Source organism: Carcharodon carcharias, chromosome 5, assembly GCF_017639515.1.
Source record: "Carcharodon carcharias isolate sCarCar2 chromosome 5, sCarCar2.pri, whole genome shotgun sequence".
Taxonomy (NCBI): Eukaryota; Metazoa; Chordata; class Chondrichthyes; order Lamniformes; family Lamnidae; genus Carcharodon; species Carcharodon carcharias.
In genome coordinates this window covers 170320894-170337737 of record NC_054471.1, presented here as the reverse complement: position 1 = coordinate 170337737, position 16844 = coordinate 170320894, and the positions used below count along the sequence as shown (strand labels likewise).

The 16844-nt window shown below is 42.9% G+C and overlaps 1 protein-coding gene across 2 annotated transcripts in view; it reads right to left on the bottom strand.

Annotated features, from left to right (window-relative positions):
- Positions 1–437: 437 nt before the first annotated feature.
- Positions 438–16844, bottom strand: part of e2f6 (E2F transcription factor 6) — a 56257-nt gene continuing 39850 nt past the window's right edge. The window contains exons 6-7 of one of the 2 annotated variants that reach the window (XM_041187916.1): positions 2292–2377; positions 438–569 (exon numbers count right to left, since the gene is read on the bottom strand). In XM_041187916.1, coding sequence (XP_041043850.1) covers positions 543–569; positions 2292–2377 — 113 coding nt within the window. In that variant the 3' untranslated portion in view covers positions 438–542. Of the gene's footprint in view, positions 570–2291; positions 2378–16844 lie in introns of those variants that run through there. The other variant, XR_005943029.1, reaches the window with a different exon arrangement.

Sequence of the window (16844 nt, the reverse complement as noted above, 5' to 3'; positions counted from 1 at the left end):
TAGATCAGTATTCAGACTTTTGGTCTAAATGACATCCAAACAACTGACCTTCAGGCCAGACTCCATTAATTTCCTCTCTTCCCTTCATTGACCACAACCATTTTGCTTTATATCTGATCCAATTAACAATGCATTCTTTATCTTGCACTGCATGCCTTCCTCATTTTATACAAAGAGAGATAAGGTATGCACAAAATGTAAATCTTGAAAGATTTGAAATATCACAAGATCTGCAAGTGGCCCAACTGTCAAAGCTTTTTAAAAAACCAGGAAGAGGAGGATTAGGAAACTAGCAAATGAACCTCCTGGTTTGGGATTTTGACCTTGTGACATCTTGGTTATCCAAATAATGTTTATCTCCTTCTCTTCTGCTGCACCATCTCCCTGCTGAACAGTATTGTTCTCTCATGGCGACTCAGAAAGGTATCTCTTTCTCTCTCTTTCTCTCCCCGCTTACTTCTCCAAGAATTCTCTTTGCTACTCTTTGGCAAGTTTTCACCGGACACCATTTCTCTCTGTTAATTCTCCACACAAGGGAATAATCAATAAAAGCAGAAAACTTTGAAGATCTGAAATAAAAACGGATAATGCTGAAAGTACTTAGCAAGTCAGGATGCATTAAGAAAGAGAGAGAATGAATGTGCTGAATTTTGCTTTAGGCTTTGGAATCTAGATGTCTGGACTAAAAGTCCTCCTAATTGGCTGCCTCTGGTCACGCCATCAAATAAGGACGGAAGGCAGGTGGCAGCTCTGAAGCCTCAGCAGCCCACTGAGAGAGGTGGGCACAGCTGAGGCAGCTCGGGGATTGACAGGGTGCCTTTATTTTGAGGAGCCCTTGGATAGGTAAAGTAAAATATTTGAAATCAGAAAAACCAAGTAGGCAGGCCCCTCCAGATGGCCCAGTGGGGATGCAGGGGAGGCCTTCCTTGCTTGTTGCCCTCTCTTTGGACTGTGCAGCCTCCAGCTCCAATGGCTCCCTCCCGCAGACGGCTGCAGGGTGGCAGCCTCCATGAAGCTGGCGGTAATTGATCCACATCTGGTTCTGCTCCTGGAACATTCAGTGTGGTGGGACTTCATTGGGGAGCGCCCCCCCCACCCCTGCCAACATTGCGCCCCCCCCGCCCCCCCCGCCAACAACCCTCCCTGGCATCCCAGCTTGCCACTCCAGGATTGGGAAAATCCTGCTCAACTTTTCAGATTGATGACCTTTCCTCTGAATAGAGGAAATATCAATCTCCTTTCTTACCCTTGTTCAAAGGCTAACTTCTTTGTCTGTCTCTCCTTCAATTGGACGGTCCCTCTCTCTCTCTCCCCCTCTCTCTCACTTACCTTGTTCTTTATTCCTTCACTTCTCCTTTCCAATCTTTGCTCTTTTGCTTTTCCTCCCATTTCTTCTAATTTTCTCTTTCTTCACTTCATTTGTTTTACTCTCTTCCACTGCAATATTTGTCCTCCAGTTTTTGCACTGCTGCATGTGTAGTTTTAACTCCACAGTCTGTATCTTTTTCAACAGGTTCCTACTTGACAGGCTTGGGTCCCTGTAGGATGGGGAACACTCTGGAGGAGACTGTAGCCTCAGGAACAAGTAAGGAAGCTCTGCTGGTTAAGTGAGGCATTTATGGTTTATTTACTTAGATTTTACTCAATTATGCTTCCAGCTATTTAGTGGTTCTGCTGATTTTATTAGACTCCCAAATTGGATTAACTGGGAAGATCAATTTTGCTTTATTCTCTGCTGTCCTTCTTATTTTGTCAATAATGAAGCAAAACAAAACTAATTACATTTTTAAGCTTTGTTCACATCATTCCATAATAAAAGGAATGATATGTGAAAGATATGTGATACACTGACTAGTTAATAACCAATAAAAATTAGTTTAACATTCACACCACCCAATTGCCAGGCTATGACCATCTCCAACAAAAGAGAGAATCTAACCATCTCCCCTTGACATTCAATGGCACTACATCTCTGAACCCCCCACTAGCAACATCCTGGACATAAATATTGTGGTTCCAAGAGCAGGTCATAGGCTGGGAATTCTGCAGCAAGTAACTCACCTACTAACTCCCCAAAGTCTTTTCAACATCTACAAGGCACAAGTCAGGAGCGTGATAGAATACGCTCTACTTGCCTGGATGAGTGCAGCCCCAGAAACACTCAAGATGCTTGAAACCTTCCAGGTTAAAGCATCCCACTTGAATGGCACACTATCCATGACCTTAAACATTCACTCCCTCCACCACATGACTTTGTGTCCACTATTTAAAAGATGCATGGCACAACTCACCAAGGCTTCTTCGACAGTACCACCCAAATCCATCATCTGCATCACCCAGGAAGACGAGGGCAGCAGGAGCATGGGAACAACACCATCTGCAAAACATTTTTGATATATGAGAAATGGGGTGCGATGGATTGAACAGTGTACGAGATTAGTGATGCAGTTAGTGGAATATTACATTTGAAGATAAATTCATTGACCTTGATCACACACGTGAGGCTACTGAACTTTTTGCAGAACTGCATCCATTCTCAGTACTTGACTCCTGACACTGATGGCCAGAGCTATCTAATCCTACTGTTTTTGCAAAGTCTGTCCGGAGGGTCTTCTAGACGCCTGTGGATTGACCACATTTCTCCTCCCCTCTGTCTCTTCCATCCAGGTGTCCAGTGGAGCAACAGAGATCTTGGAGCACACTGTCTCCCCATACTTGACTCTACTTCCTGCTCAGGTTCTCTTCCACAAAAATTCCAGCACCTGCTCCACCCAAAATGTACATCTGGCTGCCTTAATGTAGTACTGGTTAGCTCTAATTCTGCCTTCCAGAAACTTGCTGAAGGCCACTTGCTGAAGCTTGGAGCCACTCAGCAGCATTTTCAGTGTTGGGTTGCAGCAGCAATCATGAAAATTAGCAGGCAGCGCAGAGTTGGCATGCTGCCAGCATCGGAAGGAACAGGTGTCGGTTAATCCTGTTTTTGGGGTCTATCGAGGATTCCCCCTTTGACTGCAAATGGATTCACAAATGAGTTAAAAGCTGTATGAAAAACAGAATGCAGAAATCCTGCATTGAGAAAAATTTGTTGGAATGAATATAAGAAAATACAGTGATTAGAGGAACAAAGAGAAACTCAGGAGAAGCAGAACTGTAAAATATTCTTCTATTACCAAGGAGGCAATAAGAGAAAAGGTAAAAACCATATACAAAGGAAACAGACTCAGAACTGGGGCTAAGCACAAACAGCAGGTATTCTATATGACTACTCCCTTCAATTACTCAAAAAGGAAGACATGAGCAACAACAATATAAATGTATTTAAGAAACAATTAGATGAGTTTCTAAAGAGAAAAAGGTTTGAAGGATGTGGTCAGTGGCAAGATGGATGTCATTGATATCCGAAAAATAGATAGAGCATGTGGTCTTTGCTTGTTCCTAAAAAAGCATATGTACTTCAAGAAATGCTCCCAATCTGATCAAAAAATTATCGCAATTAATTGTTATCTTAAAAAAAAGCGGTTGGAGATCCATCATTGTCCAGTGGCTACATGCAATTTCTGTTGTTCACATCTTCTGTAAAATTTTAGCTTGTGTGTGCCCTCATTGAAGATTTAATCATGTATAAGGGGGTGGTGAGGAATTGGAGTCAGTGTTCAACTTGGTATCCACTTCAGTATATTTGTAAATGTAAAAGCTGCAAAGGCTTATGGAGTGTCCTCCTCAAATTTGGCCCACCCTAGAAATTTGACACCTTCTTCCCCCATGTCACAATGATATTGAAGCCATGATCCTTACCAATGGAACAACCCCAAACTCTATCTCAGTCAAGACTGGGTTGTCGTGGCACCAATTCTTTTTTCCATCTTCCTCAATGCAACACTGGACCTCACCTCGAGCAAATTACCCACAGGCATGGAGATAATCTACAGAACAGACAGGAAACTGTTTAACCTATCTTCAATCCAAAACCAAAACCAATCCAACCTCATTCATAGTGGATGATGCTTGTGAGTGCACTCACTCAGAAACTGAGCTCCATGTCATTGTTCACTCCTTCTCTGAAGCCAATGAGAAAATTAGCCTTTCACTAAACACCCAGAAAACTAAAGTCCTTTTTCAGCCATGTCCCACAGCACAATACCTCCCACAGTTAGTTAAAATCAATGATGAGATCCTGGAAAATGTGGACCATTTTCTGTATCTTGGGAGCCTCCTCCCCATGAAAGCAGACATAGACAACAAAATTCATCATCGTCTTCAATGCGCCAGCTCAACCTTCAGCCGACTGAAGAAAAGAGTATTTGGGGGAAGGATCTTAAACCCGAGACTAAGGTCATGGTTTAGCGGCCAGCTAGTTTGCTTTGGAGACTGACAACATCCAGTAGGTACCTCGAAGGACTGGAGAAGTACCACCAGCGGTGCCTTCGCAAGATCCTCCAAATCCACTGGCAACAAAAGCGGACCGACAGCAGTTTCTCTCCCAAGCCAACTTGCCCAGCATCGAGGTCCTAATCACTTAAAACCTGCTTTTCTGGGCACGACATGTCATTTGTAAGACTGATATCAGACTCCCAAAGCAACTGCTCTATTTTGAATTTGGTATCAGCAGGAGACTCCCACATTAGGTATATCCTCAAAGCATCCCTGAGGAGGTCAAATACCCCCTGCTGACTTGTGGGAGTCCCTGGCTTGTGACCGACCAAAATGGAGAAGGATCACTCAGGAAGGCAACAAACGCATGGGCAGACTTTGTTGGGAATGTGCAGAGACGGAATTGAGGCATTGGAGACAGGGTGACTAACTGCCTCAGATTGTATGGGATCGTCCCGAAATTGAGGCGCTTGTCCAGTGCCCTGGGTTGTATGTTGATGGCTCACTGTTATTCGCATATTTCAAAGCTTTAAATTTCATGCATGCACAGTAAATGTCTGCCAGTTTGCACTGCTCTTGGTTGCCCAATCACATTGGTTTGCCACCACCCCATCCTGCTCTCACAGGTTTGCCAGCAACCTCTGCCCACTTTTACGGTCCCCTATGCCAAAGTGTCCCTTAATTTTTTTTCCCTGAGAGTTGGTCACCTTGATCAAAAGGAGCACACAACACTCCGAACAACCCATCTACCCAACCCTTCAAGCGCCACCTGCCCCACATGTGGCAGAGTCTGTAAGTCGTGCACTGGACTTATCAGCCATCTCAGAACCCATTGAACTATAGTGGAAGCAAGTCATCCTTGATCCCAATGGACTGCCTAAGAAGAAGAAGAAATATAAATAACCATTATCATTTAAAGAATGTCCTTTTGGTCATGAAGAAACATGCCCACAGATTTTGTCACCTAACAAGTACTCCTGCAATCCATTTTTCATCAGAAACATTTTGGAAAATGACAATTGTGCTAGAATGCATTTGTCAAGATAAGATCCAGGCCATTTGCAGATATGAGTGTTGTTATTGTCTGCATCACAGATTCCCCACACATTTGCAGATGACAATCCTTTCTAATTACGGAATAGAAATAGGTTCTATGGTGATACACACATCAACCTGAGTGCCATCTATTACTCCCCAGAGCCTATGAAAGCAAACCATTGCACTATAATTCAAATAAGTTTTGTTACTGCTCCCTTGTTTCATTAAAACAAAATCACTTAGCTGCATTTTAAGGAAAACAGCTGTGTATACAGCTTTGATATGCTGGAATGTCTGAGACATCTGACAATACTTAAAGGCACTTCAAATATATCAAAAACATGAAAGGCAAAATAGCCAACAACCATTTTCCCCTTGCTTTCTCCCTCCAATCTTGAAGGTGCTAACTGATGCTGAAGTGCAGGTTCCACAGGCATTGAGTGCCCTTCAGTACCTTACCCGAGTGGTCATTAATTACCTGCTAGCCTAGATACTAATTGCCAGCACAATTCTTGAATCATAGACGGACACAATGCTATTTTCACCTGAAGTTCACTGTCCAACAGAAATCAATGACTAATTATCTCTTCTCTAGCCAGATATTTTGAAGCCAAATTTAGTGTTTAAGTAGCTACCCCAGCTGAGATCTGTTAAAGTCCTAATGAACTAGGATTCAAACCAGTATTTGCATTTTGACAATTTATTTCTATATTTTAATACACTGCACAGTTTAAAGAAATTTTGGTTCTCTCTTTCAGCACATTTTAGTTTGTTTCTTTTTTCCTGTTAACTAACAAAAGTTGCCTTTTCTTGTGGCTGTGAATTTGCTGAAACTTGTTTCCAAAGTGACAGAATTTCACTCTTCCTTCATCATGTTAGATCATGTACTGTGACATCGCTGTGAAATTCAATGTTACTCTAATAATTGCTCCCATCTTTCTGCATCTGCCCTATTGTGTTGTCATGTGTATTTTGACTTTTTTCAGCATCTTTGGCTTAATCCCCATGGTAACTGCCATGCATATTTTTCTTAATCTCATCTGTCACATTCAAATTAGCATGGCTGGATAAATCTGGCCAGGAGTCTCTTCTAGAAATCTGCTACCTGCATCCTAGCCCATATTAAATTCAACTGCATCCCCCCACCCACCCTCAGTGATGTCTATTGGTTTTGCACTCCCAATGCATTGATTTCAAAGCCCTTCCCAAATTCTTCCAAGGTATAACTTCACTCTATCCCTGCAATCCCCTCCAGTTCTACCTCCAAGTTCATACTCTCACTTCTTCTGAGTAAGAAATGTTGTTCAACTGTCCCTCCCTCTTCTCCACCATTGGTGACAGAGCTTTTGCCCATCACAACTTTGTTTTCTAGAACCCCCAACCCCCCACCCATTAACAGGTCCAGGCAGCAGGTGGTCGTGTGGCGGGGGGGGGGGGGGGGGGGGAGTCGTCCAACCTGACGGTCTGTCCCTCTTCTGCGGTTGCAGCCGGATTCTTTGGAGAGGGAGCATGCGGTACACGTTGGCATGTTTGAGGCCTTCAGTGACCAGTGAGCAGCGCAGGGACTGCCGTGCATTACTGACCTCGAACATCACATTTTAATTTGACTTTTGTATGTTTCCTTTGTGATTTTGCCTCTTGTTGCAGTTTCCCTTTAAGGGGCTGCCCCTTTAATTTGTTAATTTGATCTTTTGTGATTTTATTAATTTGTCCCCTTTAATTGTTAATTTGGTTTCAAAAAGAGCATATATCACCTCTGGCAGAGGGCTCTTTAGGTTGGAGTCCTCTCATTTTCCATCAGGGATCTGTCATGGATGGAGTTACACAGAGCAGTCCAGTGCAATAAAAGGCTAAGTCAGTTTATGGACTCCCAGGCCACCTGTAATTTCTGTAGCCTTGAGGAGTCCGCGCTCCATGTGAATATAGTTGTACAAGGTTGCAGCTGTATTTCCATTATTTGCGGGGGCTGCTTCTCATCTTCTGTTTTGCACTTCAGCCCCATGCTCCTAATCTTTAGACACCAGGGCTGAGCAGGTCGAAGGACCTCCTCGTTAGCCTCTTCCTAGGCCTGGCCAAGGAGTCCATAAACAGTTCCAGACAGTGGTTGGTTGAGGGGGTTGTTCAACCTGACTGCCTGCCTCCCTTCTGTGGTTACATTTGTATCCAGGTGTCCTTGGAGGGGGAGCATGTGGACTCCGCCTGAGTAGTCTTGAGAACGCTTGAGGACTTCCACAAACGATGGGCGCCACAGGGGCTGGAGTGCATCATCAGCCTTGGAGATGATATTCTGTTGAAGTTTTTGCTTTAGTTAGTTTTTTGTTTTAGTTACAGTACCCCTGTAAGGGTTTGTTCTTGAATTAATTTGATTATTTTATGAATGTATTTTCAAAGAGTATGTAGGAATAGACTAAAATTGTGAGGTGTTGGGTAAGGACATGCATGTTTGTATTATGTATCATTGTAAATAAAAGCTTATAAAAAGCGTGCAAAGATTAAACTCTGGTTTTATCCTTCAATGGCTGGCTTTAGTGAATAAAACAGCTAATACCTTACTGCTCAGGTTTTATCAGAACATGAACTCTTTTTAAAATATTAAAGGAAATAAAAATTGATGGACAGGTTGGCTGTTTACAGTCTTTATCCACGTATCTGAGAGATGGATAACAAAATGAATAGGAACAGTCCTTTGCCCATTGAAAAACTTACACAAATCAATTGCACTAGACACATTTAATGCAAACACAAATAACAATCTCACATTGCATGCAATGGAGAAAATATAGCCCTTATTAGATGCAAAAGTTTCAAAATCAAAAGCTAACCCATTGCTTCCAGATTAAGGTTGAGGTACCTAAAAATAATCTAAGAGCCCCAAAGTAGCTATCTTACAAATATCAAATGGAGCAAAGAAAAACTGTGCAAATGAAATTAGAAAGATTGTACAGAATGGCAAAGGAGTGTTTGTTTTTGCACATGTTGGCTAATACTCTTGCCCACATGAAAACAGCATTAGTACATTAGCATTAGCAAATGGAATTAAGATAGAGGTTCGCTGTAATCTAATTAAATGGGCTCCATGGGAAGAATGACTTGCTCCAGCCCCTGTATTCCTATGTTGCATGTCTATGATGGAAAGATGCAGCTCATATAGGACCCCAAAAGCATCTGCAATCATTTTCAGCCAGAACTGTCAAGAGGATGATCCATCTTGTTCTCCCCAAGGTTTCCAGCATCAAAGGTGCCAGTTTTTCGCCTATTTGATTCACTCCATGTAATATCCAGAAAGGGGTGAAAGTGCTGGCTACAGCAAAGGGTATGGGACCTGACAATACCTTGGACAGTGTCAAGCTGCTTGAGGGTTGTTGGAGCTGCATTCATCCAGTTAAGTGGAGAGCATGCCATCACATTCCTGACTTGTACCTTTTAATGGTGCTCAGGGTTTGGGAAGTCAGGAGGTGAGTTATTTTCCCAGTTATTTTACAAACGGCGGGACAAATCTAATCCCCCCCAATTAGTCTACTCCCAGTCATCAGCAAAATGATGGAAGGTGGTATCAGGTGTTGGAGCAGTGCTGCCAAACGGTATTTACACAGCAATAGTTTCCCTGTTTCTTACGTTACAACAGTGACTATATTTTAAGAAAAGTACTTTATTGGCTATAAAGCACTTTGAGATACCCAGCGGTTATGAAAAGCATTATATCAATGCAAGACTTTCGTTAATAACTGCTCAGTGATGTTCAGTTTGGATTCTGCCAGGAACACTCAGATCCATGCCTCTTTCAAGCATGGACAAAAGAACTATATTCCATAAGTGAGCTGAGAGTGACTGCCCTTGACTTCAAGGCAGCATTTCACCGAGTGTGGCATTAAGGAGCCCTATCAAAGTTGAATTCAATGGGAATCATGGTAAACTCCCCATTAGTTGGAGTCATACCTAGCACAAAGGAAGATGGTTGTGGTTGTTGGAGGTCAATCACCTCAGACCCACAGCATCACTACAGGACTTCCTCAGGGTAGTGTCCTAGGCCCAACCATCTTCAGTTGCTTCATTAATGATTTTTCTTCTATCATAAGCTCAGAAGTGGGGATATTTGCTGATGATTGCACAGTGTTCATTAGCATTTACAACTCCTCAGGTACTGAAACAATCCCTGCTCGCATGCAGCAAGACCTGGACAACATTCAGGTGTGGGTTGATAAATAGTAAGTAATATTTGCGCCACACAAGTGCCAGATGTTACAAAACCCAAACTTATCTTAGTGTTGAGCTTGGAGCTTGGGATCTCCAAGTCCCCACAGTCTTCAGACTTACTGTGCATATGCAGGCCGGGAGCGGGCTGCACATGTGTAGTTCTGCATCTTTACATTCTTCGGGTCCAGGACAGGCTCTGCGTGCCTGCACATAAAGAAAGAAGAAGGGCACAGGTCAGGTGACTGAGTGTGGAGCACCAGCAAATGTCCCAGACAGGGGACAAGGGAGGGGGACAGGGAGAGGTCCCAAGAAGTGTTCCAGGTAGGGAACAAGGGAGAGGGGACAGGGAGAGGTCCTAAAAGGAAGTCCCTGATAAGGGACAAAGACAGGGGGCAGAAACAGGTCCCAGCTAAGTTATGGAAAAATAAAGGTGCAGGGAAACAGGCTCCAGTTAGAGAGTGGGCTGTAAGGTGCAGACCTTAAGTAAAGAGGGCTTAGGAGAAGCCTTGGTAATTGAAGCAGGCCATTGGGGCAAACATAACCCTTTGGAACAGTAGGGTTCTACTCGGCACAGCCAAAGATCTGAAGTTGTGCCTGTAATTTGGTGCTTGGGTGTATGCTCGGGAATCCAGGGAAACGGAAACACGGGATATGAGATTGAAACCCTGGAGGTGGACCATCGCTGATGCTGTCCAAATCAGGTAATTGAAGAGAGTTCAAGAGAAGCCCTAAAGATCCAAGAACACAGCAGAAGGTTGGTGATTATGTGCTGGGGGTCATTGGGGCAAAGGCACCCCTTTGGAGCAGTAGTGTTCTGCTTGGTGAAGAGCTGAACTTGTGCTTGTGAGCTGGTGCTTGAGTTTACTTGGGAATCCAGGGGAACGGAATCTCAGCAGACGAAATTGAAACACCTCGAAGTGGGCCACCACTGATGCCATCTGAGTTGGAGTGACTTTTGGAGAGAATTCCAAGGTGAGATCTTTGAAGGTGAAGATTGGAAATTCTCACCAGAAAGACAAAGTTTCAGTGAGATTGGCTGGATCACTGAAGTCTGGGTGGGTTGTTGAGAAATTCATGGAATCCATTTTGGTCACATTTTCCAATTATTGTGCAGTGTGGTGTGTTTGACCACAGTTTGCCTTTAATTCATATACACCTCATATTGACCCTGAATGTTAGATATAACATACATATTGTAAACTGTTTTATCTTTCTGCCTTTGTATAATAAAGTTTATTTTTGTTTGTTCAAAATCTGTGGAATCTGTGGCTTTTTTCACTGGACAAGTATCTTGAATCTCAAACTTCGTCTACTTTACAAATAACATTATTGGTCCCTAACAGGATCTCACCAACAACTTGGGGTTCTGGCCAAGGATCATAACATGGCAATGACCATCTTGCAACAAGAGAGAATTTAATCATCTCCTCTTGATTTCAATGGCATTACCATCACTGACTCCCCCACCATCAACATCCTGGGTGTTACTATTGACCAGAAACCGAACTGGGCCAGTGGCGACAAGAGCAGGTCAGAGACTGGAAATTCTGTGGCGAGTAACTCACCTCCTGATTCCCAGAAGTCTGTTTACTGTCTACAAGGCTCAAGTCAGGAGTGTGATGGAATACGCTCCACTTGCCTGGATGAGTGCAGCTCCAACAAAACTCAAGAAGTTCATTACCATCCAAGAAAAAGCAGCCTGCTTGATTGGTGCCCATCTAACAGCTTAAATGTTCACTTCCTCCATCACCAGTGCCTAGTGGCAGCAGCATACCATCTAGAAGATTCACTGCAGCACCTGGCCAAAGCTCTTTCATTAGCAACTCCCAAATTGGCAACCTCTTCCACCCAGTAGAGCATGGGAAAAATACACATAGGGACACCATCTGCAAGTTCCCCTCCAAGTCACACACCATCCTGACATGGAGCTACATTGCCGTTCCTTCACTGTCACAGGATCAAAATCCTGGCTCTCCCTCTGAAACAGCACTGTGGGTGTACATGGACTGCAAAGGTTCAGGAAGGTGATGATCACCACCTTCTCAAGGGCAATTAGGAATGGGCAATAAATGCTGGCCTAGCCTTCAATGCCCACATCCTATGAACAAATATAAAATATTTTTCCCCTCTATCATTTGCTTTTTAAAATTCATTCATGGGATGTGGGCTTCGATGGCTGGGCCAGCATTTAATGCCCATCCCTAGTTCCCCATAAGAAGGTGGTGGTAAGCTGCCATCTTGAACTGCTGCAGTCCATGTGGTGTAGGTGCACCCACTGTGCTGTTAGGAAGGGAGTTCCAGGATTTTGACCCAGTGACAGTAGAAGGAATGGCAATATATTTCCAAGTCAGGATGGTGAGTGGTTTGGATGTCTGAATGTATACTCTATAGTCCTCAACTATTAACATGTCATTAGTTTTTTTTTGATTGTCACTGATTATTAAAAACAACTTGCATTTATATAGCACCTTTAACATAGTAAAATGTCCCAATATGCTTCACAAGAACCTTATCAAATGAAATTTTACACCTGGTCACAAAAGGAGCTACAAGTACAGGTGGCCAAAATATTGGTCAAAGAAGTAGGTTTTAAGGATTGTCTTAAAGGAGAAAGAAGTAGAAAGGTAGAGAGGTATAGTACAGCCTTAGACAGTAAATAGGGTAAGGGATGGAGCTGATGGCTAGGGAATGTAATTTATGATAGGGGCTGAAGAAAATGGCCCCAATCTTACCTCAATTGAGTGCTGTATGAGGGAAGGTGGGGGAGTGGGGCTAGTGAAGTTAGGCCTGGAAGTTCAGGTTTCACAAAAGTCTTTTAATTTTCTTCTGCAGGTCTCCTGTCCACAACCAGCCTGATTGATCATTGGAGGAGGGCAGTGGGGGGCAAAGCCTGCAAAACAAGGCTGCATCCAGCTGAGCAGGTAGGTCTTGTGGTTGGGGTTGGGATGGGGGGGTGGGGGTGGAGTGGCTGCAGTGTGAGATCACAGGGGGATTCTGATTGGTGGGAGGAGGTTAACAGTTTGTGGTGGTTGGGGCCTCTGATTGTCAGGGTTCTAAACTTTGCGGGGTGGAGGGTGGGGGTGGTAGAAGGCGATTGAGGAGTCTGATTGCACTGGGGTGTCCAGACATATTACAGGAGGAGGGTGAATATATGTAAGTTGATTGGGCCCGAACAGCTACAACAGGGGTGCCATCTATTATCCCTCAGACTCTATAACAGCAAAGTGCATCATCAAAATTCAAGTAAGTCTCTACAGATTTTCCTTTGTTATTTTTCCTTTCCTTGAAGTGAAACTCCTCATCTCCGTTTGAATAAAATAAAAGCATATGTTCAATAACCGCATTGTTAAATCTCCAAATAAAGTGGTTTTTATGTGGTGTTCTGAGTATATATCTATGGGTGCCTGAAATATACCCAAGCATAGACAATGAGAACACTTATGACTCTCATGCTGCCAGACAGATGAGTCGCCGTCAGGAAGCATTGAGAAAAGCCAGACATTTTCTTACAGATAGACAAAATAAGAGGAAAACTCTAGCTGGGGTACTCAATACACTTTTGAATGGTTGATTCAATACAGTACTAGTGAAGACTGAAAGCAGATGGACAAGTAGATTGAGAAATTCTACAGTGTAGCCAATAGAAAATTCACTGAAGATTTTGGTTTTTAATGTCTGTTCATAGAAATGAAGTAAAAATTGGTCTTTAGCACTCCCAACAAATGGATGTTCTAATGACCATGGTTTAATGGTGGTTTAATAGATCAATCTGTTACTTATCTTAAGATAAATGTAAACATTTGTTCAAGATTACTTAACAATACTTCACCACCAAAACTCTTGAATTCTACTCCGCTACATCAGGGAAAACAAACGCAAACTGGGTGACCGCTTTGCGGAACACCCCCGATCTGTCCGCAAGCGTGACCCAGACCTCCCTGTCGCTTGCCATTTCAACACACCAGCCTGCTCTCATGCCCACATGTCCATCCTTGGCCTGCTGCAATGTTCCAGTGAAGCCCTATGCAAACTGGAGGAACGGCATCTCATCTTCCGACTAGGCACTTTACAGCCTTCTGGACTTAACACTGAGTTCAACAACTTCAGATCATGAACTCTCTCCTCCATCCTCACCCTCTTTTTTTAATCCCCTTTTTTCTACATTCATTTTTATTTTTTATCCACTTAATTTTATTTTTATTAATTTATCCGTGGCTTTATCCCCTTTTTTATCCCCCTCCTATCCCATTTTCTATCCTTTACCCCCACCACTTCCCCCTCCCCCTACCCTATCCCCTACAAGGCCATCTGTTACTTGGTCCATGTTGTTCTTTCACACAATGCTACTCTTGTTCTGCTATTATCACATTCTTACCTTTCTTACCTTTATGCCACAATCAGCACCTTTTTTTTAGTACTAACCACTACCATTAACACTCCCTTTGTCCTTTAGTTCATGATATCTTTGTCAATCCCTTCTTTGTCCCCACCTATCGCTGGCCTTCTATCCAGCTTCACCTGCCCTATACCCTTAAACAGTATAAATTTCATCACTTCGCTTCAGCTCTGAAGAAGGGTCAAATGGACTCAAAACATTAACTCTGTTTCTCTCTCCATAGATGTTGCTAGACCTGCTGAGTTTTTCCGGCATTTTTTATTTTTGTCTTGAATACTGGGGTCTGGTACCCTTACCTCACTTGGTCAAAAAACTGGTTTACTCTTATTTTTCTAGATAAACTGGTCTGGTAGTACATTTTACCAGGAGCAAATGAGATGAAATCTATTTAAGCCAATACAGCAAAAAGAGTAAAACCCATTCATGAATTAGAGACCAGTCCAAGAAAAATCCAGCATAAGTTAGTATGAGTTCAAGGATTGAAAAATAATCTTACCACTTAAGCATTTTAATTTTATATAATGATAAATCATAATGGGATACCAATATATGTTCAAAAGGGAAAATGATTCCTCATCTAATCAGGCCTATCCCAGTTTCATTTTATACCACATGTCTCTCTCGATCTGTGGGTAGGAACTTAGAGAAAAAAAACATTTGCGATGAGAAAGCTTAGATTTACTGCAATAGCTTTTCCACCAGATACCTTTGTCCAATTCCCATTTGTTGTGCATGAAGACAAACCTTTAGTTGGTACCTTCTAGAATTGTCACAGGGGGAAAGACATTTTTACTTTCTGCTGCAAATTTGACCAAATTCCATTGGAAATTATTTATTGTTTTTATTTCCTTTTTAGAGCAATTATATCTTGCCTCTTTCAATTAGACAAGAAAGTCACATGGTTGTGGTTAAAAACATCAACTTTCATTTGTCACAAAGGTAGCTTCATCCTGTTTGTCCTCACATGATCATTGTCAAATTGGAGAATTTCTCAGCAAGCCAAAAATTATGGATATTAAATAACCTGCTGCAAAATTTCTTCCATGGCTAGGTAAGAAAGAGAAATTAGAAAGCTTGGAATACTTTCTTGCTTATTCTTTGACATAGTCCAGTTACCAATGACAGAGACACATCCTCAGCTGGCAGGCAGTGAATGTTTGCAGGACATGAAGTGGGGTAGCGGGAGTAATTTTTAAAAATATCATTCATGGGATGTGGGCATTGCTGGCTAGGCCAGCATTTATTGCCCATCCCTAATTGCCCTTGAGAAGGTGGTGGTGAGCTGCCTTCTTAAACCACTGCAATCCATGTGCTGTAGGTACACCTACAGTGCTGTTAGGGAGGGAGTTCCAGGATTTTGACCCAGTGACAGTGAAGGAATGGCGATATATTTTCCAGTCAGGATGGTGAGTGGCTTGGAGGGGAACTTTTAAGTGATGGTGTTCCCATGTATCTCCTGCTCTTGTCCTTCTAGATGGTAGCAGTCATGAGTTTGTAAGGTGCTTTCTAAGGAGCCTTGGTGAGTTTCTGCAGTGCATCTTGTAGATGGTACACGCTGCTACCACTGTACATTGGTGGTGGAAGGAGTGCATGTTTGTGGATGGGGTGCCAATCAAGCGGGCTGCTTTGTCCTGGATGGTGTCAAGCTTCTTGAGTGTTGTTGGAGCTGCACTCATTCAGCCAAGTGGAGATTATCCATTACACTCCTGACTTGTGCTTTGTAGATGGCGGACAGGCTTTGGGGAGTCAGGAGATGAGTTACTCCCTGCAGGATTGCTAGCCTCTGACCTGCTCTTGTAGCCACAGTATTCATATAGCTAGTACAGTTCAGTTTTTGGTTAATGATAACCTTCAGGATGTTGATAATGGGGAATTCAGCGATGGTAATGCCATTGAATGTCAAGGGACAAGGATTAGATTCTCTTTTGTTGGGAGATGGTCTTTGCTTGGCACTTGTGTGACGTGAAATTTTACTTGCCACTTGTCAGTCCAAGCCTGGATTTTGTCCAGGTCTTGCTGCTTTTGGACATGGACTGCTTCAGTATCTGAGAAGTCGTGAATGGTGCTGAACATTGTGTTATCATCAGCGAACATCCGCACTTCTGACCTAATGATGGAAGGAAGGTCAGTGACAAAGCAGCTGAAGATGGTTAGGCCTAAGACACTACCCTGAGGAACTCCTGCAGTGATGTCCTGGAGCTGAGATGATTGATCTCCAATAACCTCAAGCACATTCTTTAGGAACATCATTTATTTTTTTAATGGACTAGTCCCTCTTCCTACTCAGTTCCTGATCTGTAAAGAGAGTGGGAGGTCATATAGCTCCAACTAGAGAAAGAGGAATTAGATAGAGAGTACCATGGAGTGGGCAATTCTGCAGGTTTGGGGCAATGGTAGGTGTCTGTACAACCCGGATGATTGTGCTCAGAATTTATGAGAGACTATGGCCCAGAATTTGCAGGGTTTTTGACAGTGAACTGTCACATTTGCTGTCATTATCCCTCCGAATCTGATTGCAGCTTCAGGATATAGCGCAAGTACAGATTAACAGGGAAATCCTGCGATTTGTCATTCACGGTTCTGCCACAGGCTGCGCTGTGCAATCCAGAGCCAGCAGTCAGCACAATTGATCAAGCGAGAACTTCCACTTGTCGACTCGAATATCGCAGTTAGAGACCTCAAAAAAGTTAAGCTTTCATCTATGAGGTATACCTATGTTTTGCCTTAACAATGATTACAGCAATAAATATTGGGACCTGAAAAAAATAGTGGGATGTTGTTAAATTTCTTATTGTGATTAGATACTAGGTGTTTTAAAAACTAGACTTTTTAAAACAATTAATTT